Genomic DNA, 10,095 nt, shown 5'->3' with positions numbered 1-10,095 from the left:
GAGCTATACTGAGAGTTGTAGCTCTCTCTGTTCAAGCTCATATTAGTTGCCAGTCACCACTGTTTGCGTTTCATTTGAAATATATGGAAAACGTATTTTGCACTGATAACATTCCACAAGCTTTTCTGAGTATTACTTGATGAAGGCACAAAGTCAACTATGTGTAATTGTTGGATTTGGGGTTTTTTTTGTTGGTGTTTTCTTTTTTTATTTAAAACCAATTTTGTTATCTCCTTGAACACATCCATGCTAATAGTGTTGCTGCTTCAGGAGATTCATAGATGGTGTTTTGCATTTTTTATTTTCTTTTTTTTATCTTTTTCCATTGCCTGCTATCATTTAAATCCTTGTTGAAACCTCAGTGATTCCAGTGGCAGCACTATGGGAATACATACAGAACTGTGAGTTGTTTTAATTCTATATATTGACATAATGAGTGTGTGTCTTATTCCTGCTATGATTTCAGTACATATCCTCAGAGTTCCTTATTGTAATAATCTATTTTTCATTTATTCCTAGGAATTTCAGGCATTCTTCAAGTGTCTTATATCCTCTTGTCTTGGTTGGTAGATGCCCAAAAACATTCTTACCCTAAATTTCCTATTTTCTTTCCTTCTATCTTTTAAAACTTATTTATTTTTTTACCTAAAACCACCCTTCTGTAAGTTAGAGACTTCTGTTTTACAGCTATAGGAAGGGGTGAAGGAAAAGGGTAGGAAAAAATCCTCAAAAATAAATATATATGAAAAATTTAGTAATTTTTCCTATACTTGTTGGTTATATGAGGTAACATAACATTTACCCTTCTAAGTTGCTGCACTGATCAAAGCTGAATTCTGTAAACACCATAAAATTCACTTTATACTAACATATGCAGCTGCCTGAATATTGCTTATAAAAACTTAAGAACTTCATTGGTTTTGTTTATACATAAGTGAAAAATGTGCTGTCCACAATCAGCAAACATTTCTGTTTTATTTTGAACAAGTTCTCCATATAAGCTAAATAAAAATGAAATTAAATAATTGAATTGAGAAATCTGTGGAAGACTTTGGTGTCAAGGACAAGTTGCAACTGATGTTACAGCAGAACATTTCTTTTACTTGTAGGCCAAAATGATTTCTGAAGTGCTGCACAAACATTTCTTCTTTGTAAAGCCTTGGTTACAGAAAAGTTGCACTATTTTTTTTTTTTTTTTTTAAAGAATAGAAATAAAATGAAGTGACATTCCACGTCTATCATTTTGTCGCTGTACTTTTCCTCTCTTCCTCTGCTGAAACTACAGCACAAAAGAGAGGTGTTCAAGTCAATATGAAGTACAGATGTTTTATTTTTTTCTTCAAGCTATTCCTTAAAATGATCATTTGAATCTGCCTAATTTTCACATAGAAGGCACAGGAGCCAAGGATTCAGCAAAGAAGTGGCTTGACAGTGAATGAAAAAGAAGAAATAAAAGAAAATAGAGAACTTACCAGTTTTGAGATGGAGTACTTAAAGCTACTGTTCATAGTGCCTGGAGACCAAGTTTGAATCCATAGTGTTGTCTCTTAGTTGCCATAACAATGCAAGTTCAGAGTGATGAGTAAATGACATCCCTGGAGATGGGGAGATGTGACTCTCCCTTCTAAGTTGAGGGAGGAGCAGTTGCAGCTATTTTTTGCTACAGTCTACTGGGCTTTCCTGAATTACCCAGCAGTTTCTTTAATCCATCTGAAGACCGTAACAAAACAGAAATCTGATTATGGACTAAAGAAAAAAAAGTTTCTACCTGAAAATCACTGCTAATTAAAATTTTTCTCTTGGTTGCTGTTACTTTAGTTTTGGGTTGGTTTTTTTGGGCTTGTAAGCAGGGTTGGGTTTTTTGTCTTTTTATGTTTTGAAATTTTAACTTTTTTTAACGGTGACTACTTTTCTGACCTTTACGATCAGCTGATGTTGAAGTGGCTGTGTGTACAGTATTAATTTATTTCTGTAAAGCAGCTGGTAGCATATGATATGTACTGATTTTGTTGCTTTTAAATGATGAAGCAAATGTAAATTCCATGTTGGTGTATGCTGCATACATCTGAAGAGATCCTTTATAAACATACCAGTTCTGCAGGTTTCAGTTTCTTTTTTCTTTTCTCAGAATTTACTTATCGCAGAGATCAGTACGATTCTTATTTTCTGAGAACAGGTTGATTATTGAGCAGATAGTGCAGCAACAAAACAGGATAAGTGTGGTTTACTAACTGGCTTGCTCGTTACTTCAAACACTCTGCAATGCCATTCTATGCTAGCTGATGGGAACCTCTGTGGGTATGTTCAGGTGCTGCCAACCCCCATTTGGTTATGGGTGCTGTGGAATACCCCTGGGTAAGTGATGATTTATAGCTTGGCACTTTAGGATTTAAAATGTAAGATTCGACCGTGCTGTTCTTGCTGTAGTTTTGAAGACTCATTCACAATGAGCTGATCATGAGTCTTGTAAGGGAGTATATTGGAACCTGAGCTTTGCAAATCAAATGATTGTGAGTGGAGCTCAGACTTCTTTCTCATACAAATGAAAGAGTTTGTAGAGCTTCTTTTAAAGGGAAGTCTTGAAAAACAACTGTGTTAACTTACAAGGAGAAATTAAGCCAATTTTTAGTTATTTTTAATCCTATATTGGCATTAAAGAACTATTTTTGAGATACGCTACATGATAGGATCTGTTCTTCCATTCTGCCAAATTTATAATAAATAGGAGGGCTTAAATATGAAAATAAATGAAGTAAATTGGGATATTTAAAATGCCTTTTCCTTTTTGTGACAAATAATTACTTTTTGAAACAAAACCTGTGGCAATTAAAGTGCTGTTGTAACTCAAATCATAAATGTAAACCTGAGCACATTTCAGATCATGAAACAGTGAGACTCTTTAGAAGAGCCAGTGTAACTATTACTTTCCCTCCTCCAATCTTAGTCCCTCATGTTCTGTCAAATCTCACAGGATAAAAAGACTTCCAAAGCATGTCAATGCTGTCTGGGAACCACATCAGTGTTTGCCTGCTTGGGAGAGGAATTATGCTAACCCAACTTCCCGTCGTGTTGTCCTGTTAGAAGATCTGTCCACAATCAGCAGGAAGAACAACTCTGATGGAAAAGACTCTCAAGTGACTCAGCACAGTATCCAAGAGGGAAAATTTTTAGCCCTGACTTTGAATAACTCCCAAATGCTGAGGTTCCTTCAACTGTTCAGAGGATAATTAAGCTGCTATGCATTTTTAAAATTTTTAAAGCAGCTCTCCATTTAGTTACTCATGGTCGTTCACACAACTGACAGTGTCAAGCACAGCTGCAGGTTTATCTAGAAGGTACAAGTTGCATCATGATCTGCTCAAATGAGGGGTAAAAATGTAGTTATTTCTCCTCTCTGTCCTGAATTTAAATAGCATCTGAGTTAGGAGAGTTAGATAGTCCATGACTTCTCTCTCTCCTGTGTCCTAGAGCAGTTCTTTCTCCTGCTTGCCTTTTGTTTCCTGGCCTGAGCCTACAATCTATTGCTGGCCTGGCTGGGGCTGTGTACTGCAGATACCATGTTTTAGGCATATTTCTATAGGATCAGAGCTTTTATAGTACAAAACCCATTCTTCCAGCCGATTTCAAAATCCTTCATGTTTTCTTCAGGAGCAGGATGTTGGCAGAACTTAAGACAATTTTGGAGATGGTGACCAGCTGAAGCACTTCTTGCAGTGTCAGCCTTAAAATGTTGCTGGTGTCTGGAATTGGTGGATCTCTTGAAAAAGGTTGTGCAGGGTGCGGTGTGTTTGTTCCCACAGACCCCAAGATACTCTTTATAATACCATGCATGTCATTTTGGCCAATTTTGTTTTGTTTCGTTTCTCTCTGTTATTTCTGTGAGGCTTCACGGGAGAAGGATACGCTAAATTGTTGAGCAGCCTGGCTTTCTTTTGTTAAACCCCTGTGGTTTCAGTGGAGCTTGCATTATACTTCAGTACCAGGTAGGATAGTCCTTAAAATTTTGTCTCTTATGGCAAATAATTCTCATTTTCTCTTTCAAATATCTGCTTAAAACAGGCAACTGGATGTCTATCTACTCTCTAGCCCTTGCTATACCTACTTTCTTAGCCTATTTACTTTCGACTTATAGGCCTCCCAGCAGCTGCAGGGGGAAACAAATTCTCAGAAAACCCCAATTCAGAACGTAACATACATATTTTCCTACTGTTCCTGAAACTGGACAGCTGGGCATTGTGCTTCCTCACCAGGGCAGTAAAATATCAGCACTACAGAGTGCACTGGGGAGCCCATCTGGAAACAAAAAATTTGCACGTGGATTTGGCAGGTTTCCCAGTCACTGCTGAAGATGTGGTTTCCTGAAAAAGTAACACCTCCCCAGTCAATACATGACTTTCCCCATCAGATGGTGCTCGAGGACAGATTTATTGGACATTTAATTCTCCAGCAGACAAACTCTCTTTGATACAACCTTAAGGAAAAGTCTCCTCTGCAAGTGAAAGAAATTAAAAGGGCCTTTTAGAAAGATCAAAAAGTGCTACTGAACTTGTTTTTCTTTGCAGGAAAAGACAAAAAAGATCGGAAAAGGCAAACCTCTGACCCAAACCAGAGCGAGAGTTGAATGAGAAGGGCTACCTGGGACACAACCTGCGTCACCTGCTGTTATCATTGCTGCTGAAAAGGAGAACAACTAGGATAGTTTCCAGAGGTGAGGAGGGTTTCACCCAGCAGTAGTCAAAAAGAGCCTGAAAGGGGTGGGAGGAGCAGGAGCAGGGAAGAGAGCACTTGTAAGGAGACAGAGTCCCAGGAGAGTTGTGATCCTGCTTCACAGTGTAACCACGCAAGAGATCTGCCCTGATGCTCGTCTTCCACGGATCTCAAAGTGCTTTGGAAAGGTAACAACGTGCTAGCATGTTTTGAAGCACCAAGAGCTTAAGACCATATTTCATAAAAATGACCTCCAATTTGATGTGCTCGTACTACGCCACACCCAGTTTAAGTATCAATGATCTGAGCACGCACTGTACTAATGGACAATCAGTAGAGCAGTACGGTTCCTGAAATCTGCATTAATTATTTAAAATTGTGGCAAAAAAAAAAAAAAAAAGGCAGCTTTCCCCAGATACAAGCCAATTGCTTGGTCATTACCAGTACATGGAAGAGAGAGCTCCACAGGGAGTAAACTAAATGTTGATGTGAAGACACATTTCACATTTATTTATTTATTTGGTCAGATTTCAGATGGGCCTGATACAAAATACCTGATCTAAACAGTCTGATCTGCATGGAGGACGCAGTTTCAAAACTGAAATCCAAACTCAAGGCTTCTTTCTTATTCAAACATGATCCAGATAACGCAGGGACAGTGTATTTGCTGACAATTTTACTGATGAAACATATTTTCCTGTTGAAAGACAAATTCAAACTTGTTTTTAAAGCTTAAGGGCTTTGTTTGAATCCAGTTTATTTCTCCAAAAAGGAGATGATCATTCAAGGAGAGCTAAGTATTGCCTTCCACAAAAATAATTTGTTGAGAATAGCAATGAACATTTGGCTGAGATTTCTAGGGTTCACATAGCCATCCCTCTGCAGCTTAGACTTTGCATTTGACACACAGCAAAAACTTCCATAGCTGGAACAAAGGAAAAGACAAAAAAAACTCGTGCCAATAAAAGAGTTTAGGAAGGTTTGCCATTTCAAATACATATGTGAAATAAATATTTTAGAAAAGCTGTTAGAAGAACAAAAGACTTAAATCTCCATTTATAAAACTAATTTATCAACCCCACCCGCGAACCTTGAAAGAAATCTACCCTGTGATTTTAAAAGGAAATTCTGATTTTTAATAGTTTTTTTTCAAAACAAGCTTAAATAAAAAAAAATTAATCTTATTGCCCACAGATTTAGAAATGTGCTAAAAGTTATGATTTCACAGTGTACATTCTTCAATTAAAGTTATCAATCTTGTAACAAGTAGAATGAAAATGATTTCTGCATTGTGCTGAAATGTGTATCTGTGCTAAAGCAAGCTCAAAACTTAAGACAGTTTAAGTGGGACAGAAAGTGCAAATTCCTGAGAGCTACAGTTAAGTATCATTTATTTTAATGCACCCTCCCTCCCCATATGCACTCATCTGGCAGCCATTTATGCGAGGATAAGGAAGTCCATTTTTCTTACGGTTGTTATTAAGGTGCACAGTGACTTCAACTGATTCCAGGGCCCTGCTGTGCTACTTTTCTGTCCAAACAAATTAGGTGGAACATTTTTGTTCCGTGGAGTGCATAGCTCAGACAAAGAAAAGATTATCTTTCCCCTTTTTACAGATGAGGAAACAAAAAGTAAAAGAAGTTGACCAGGTCACAAGCATAAGTGAATGAGCTTTCTTGAGTCTCAGTGGTCCCGACTCAAAACAGGAGACAGCTCGCTTTGTCTATGTGCAGCACTCTGCAACTATTACACTGCTGTGTTTGCACTGCAACTGAGAAACTAAGGTGCAAAAAGCAATTTTGAATAAGAACATTATTTATCCGCTTGAAGTTTTCTCTTTTTAGGGCTTCTGGTGTCCTTCTAGGTGCTCTCAGCTCTTGTTGACATGAGTGAAAGTCAAAGTCATTCAGATTTCCCCTGGTGATCCTCAGTACCTTTCAAAGGCTACATATTGCCAAAAATTCAGGAAGTAAAAATTCAAGCTATTCAGGTCTGGTCTCTGTTGCAACTCCTCTCTATAAACCATATTTGCAATTCTGCTCCTACAGCTTGTTCTTTCTCTCCTTTTTTTTCGGCATCACACCTCTTCGAACAAACTGGGCTTCAGGAATATATTTATTCTTCTTACAAAGTCTGTATGATAGGTGCATTGTGCAATTTTCAGTGTTACTCATATTAAAGCTTTAGTTAAAACAAGTATTATTTGATTATAAATAAAATCTGAAATGATACAGAATTTTTTTAAGAACCCATTCATCACCGGACTTTCAACAATGATTTTCAATGGATTGAAAATCTGGCTGTTGAACCTGCATGACTTAGTTCCACAAGAGATGATGTGATAAGGCACATTTCCATCCTATCTTAATAGTGGAATTAGTATAATTACAGCATTGCCATAAGTTATTTATAAAAGAGTTTGTTTGGGTTTTTTTTTCATGTCTTCAGCTTTGCAACTGCTCCAGCATTCCTTTCACTTAGTCAATGGCACTGACTTTACCCAAATGGAAGTGGTTAAATCCGCACTGAGGCTTGTGGGGTTTTTTTTAATGGATCCCATTGTTTGATCAGATAGTGTAGAATCCTAATTTGGTACATCCATGGTTTATTACCAATAGTTCTCTTTTTGCTGTGTTCAGTACGGCTGGTTCTCAGGCTTAGTTCTCTGCCTTTCCCCTTGTGATGCCTGCCTAACTAACCGTGGTGGTGGCACAGGTCTTGCTGACCCATGCTCTGCAGTCAAATCTTCCCTGCTCAAAGTGCCAAATCTTGGTCTCGTCAGCAGTGGCTGCCTGAACCCGATGGATGGCTGCGGTAAGGTGCTCGGCTCCTGCTGCTCTCCTCGGCCCTCCTGGCTGCCATCAACTTCATTCTTCCATTCCACCCTAAACTCAGGTGGTGGCCTCTGCTGTCTCAGTCTCTGGTCTCTCAAAATCTTCCCTGCTCTGGGTCTTAGATTGAGCACTGTGGTAGCTGCATCCATCTCAGGGTCACTGTTGTCACCCACTGTTAATTGAAAACAAATATTAAAATTTTAGATGCAGAATATTAATGTTTCAGGAATATTCAAATCACAGCACACCGAGCACTAGCAGCCATAGAAGAAGGTTTCCCCATGTTTCCTAAATTCAATGCTTTCTGATTAGATGCAGTAATAGGCACTTAACTCTGCCATAATAGAGGACAGATTTGACTTACAAAAATCCCTCCCCTCAAAACTGTGATGTCTAGAAAGCTCTCAGGCAAATAATTGTGTATTGTGCAACTGTCATAAGAACAACTTCCATTAGTAGCCTACATGTTATTTCTTTCCAAAAGGCAAGGAAGAGGTCAACAAGATATATCACCGCATAATTCTCTATTCACCCAGATAATTATGTATCAAGGAAGGTCTTAATCAGATTGCATTTGCAGGCTTTTTCCCCTCTGAATATGTCAAATATTCTATATTTTTTGACAATTGAATAATCTTGAGGCACATTTCCTCTTTAATTCTAGGTGACAGTAGGTGACCTCTGCAGACATAACTACAGAATAAACTCTCTCATTCAGGAGAACAAAGATGTAATTATTAACAGACAAAAACATGGTCTATTGCTAAATTAATTTGGAAGAGTGGGAAACTAATTGGGGTGGGGATTAAGACATTTTAGTGATTGTACAGAGATTTAATCTTCCCAGCAAGAGATCTTGATGTTTCCTTGTCATGGAAGTGAACACTCATGAGCATGGTATAAGCATGGTAATGCAACTGGTAATAACCACAAGTAATAAACAGAATTGTGCAAAGTTTTCTCATCAAATTGTTGTCTTCCTCCAGATTTTTTATTTTTCTATTAGAATTACAGGATTCCAAGATAAAACATGTGTGAGTTTAGGCAGGGAAAAAAAAAAAAATTCTGGTTGTAAACCACAGCATTTTGAATTCTTCATGAGAACTATAAACCAGATCTCCCATCCTCATTCTCCTCTCTGGTTTGGTTCTCTGGGTAGTGTCCTCTACCCCGATCCCCGTGCGAAAAGAAACCAAATAGGCTCATTATCCAGGAGGGAGATCTGGACATCATGGAATAAAGACAAGGAGAATAAGCCATGGCAGTCTTTCTGGTGCAGAAGTGTTTCAGGCTGCTGCTTGCTCCCACGAGGAGACGTGCTGCAAGGGCTATGCCCCTACGGCATTTGAACTGAGAAAGCCCAAGACTCTGCTTGCTGGGGCATTTCTCTACACTCAAGTATCTGCTTTAGGACCCATTGCTTTTAATACTCTTAAGACCTCTGCTAAATCTACAACACTTGCTATGAAGGTACCAACTCTAGAATGAAAGCATATGAACATAAAACATTTAATATTTATTTGAAAAATCAATATGCTGATTTCTCTATGTCATCCCTGGAAAAACTTTCCTTCTTCGTAGGCAAAATGAGCGCAGGGCAGTAAGAGACAACAGAATTTTTTTCATTACCTTTGGAAGATGTTTTATTTCTCACTCGTAGTTTCTCTGGCAGTTTAGTGTTTTTAGGAAGTGAAAGGAATCTTTTTGTATTTGCAGCAGCCTGTGCAAAGAAATATAAGACATGTTAAGTGACTGTAGACTGAAGTACTTGCATAATGTATTTTAAGATACACAACTGAGGCTTGAAGGGGTTTATAGCTAAAGGGCTGGAGAGTAGTTTGGGATTAGCTAATACGTGATCTTTTACCACACGCTCAAGTTAACGCTGACTGCTGGTTGAGCTAACTAAGGTAAAGATTGAGTAATCTCAAGGAGCTTTTTCAAAGCAAAGCCTAGTGATGTGCCCTCTGAGATCAAAATCAACAAATGTATTCTCTCTAACCTCAACCTTACCTGTATAGGTTTTCCTAAGGAAGGCAAATGCTTCAAGCACGGCATCACTTCACGCAACTCCAGTCTGCAAAAATTAGGTTGCGCCTGAAGCTCAAGCACAGGAACTAATCTGTATTCTGATCCTGCAAGCGCTTTATACATATAAATGACTTTATACAGTTGACTAGTCACACTGAAGTTCACGGGGAAGTTAGGCACCAGCGTGATCATTTACCAGTTCAGGGCATAAAATCCTTATTTTCCCGAGACTAAGCTCTGAAGGCCCCCGGAGCAGAGCACACCTCATACTTCCTGGAACATGAGAGGTACTTTCCAGGACAGGTTGCTTTTTTTTTAAATTCAAAAATTTCTCAAGGGCATCTTTTCTTACATTGGTTACAAAGTTTTTTTTAAAACCTTTACAGTCTACTAGCTCTCCTCTGCTCATACCATTCATTGTTGCACACTCAAAGGGAGCCTTAAAGGAAATCTGTTTCCCATGAGACACTTTTCCTCTTTGGATATTGTTGGGCTGCTCAAGTCCACTATGCTTCCTTGTGT

The 10,095-nt window shown here is 38.4% G+C and overlaps 1 protein-coding gene across 1 annotated transcript in view; it reads right to left on the bottom strand.

Moving 5' to 3' along the window:
- Positions 1 to 5,662: 5,662 nt before the first annotated feature.
- SLC9A2 (solute carrier family 9 member A2) overlaps positions 5,663 to 10,095 on the bottom strand; it is a 33,631-nt gene continuing 29,198 nt past the window's right edge. The window contains exons 11-12 of the mRNA XM_086769599.1: positions 9,172 to 9,262; positions 5,663 to 7,714 (exon numbers count right to left, since the gene is read on the bottom strand). Of these exons, the coding sequence (XP_086625725.1) occupies positions 7,344 to 7,714; positions 9,172 to 9,262 (462 nt within the window). The 3' untranslated portion in view covers positions 5,663 to 7,343. The remainder of the gene's footprint in view (positions 7,715 to 9,171; positions 9,263 to 10,095) is intronic.

Source organism: Chlamydotis macqueenii, chromosome 1, assembly GCF_036417535.1.
Source record: "Chlamydotis macqueenii isolate bChlMac1 chromosome 1, bChlMac1.mat, whole genome shotgun sequence".
NCBI classification, from domain to species: domain Eukaryota; kingdom Metazoa; phylum Chordata; class Aves; order Otidiformes; family Otididae; genus Chlamydotis; species Chlamydotis macqueenii.
This window is presented reverse-complemented; position numbering and strand designations above follow the sequence as displayed.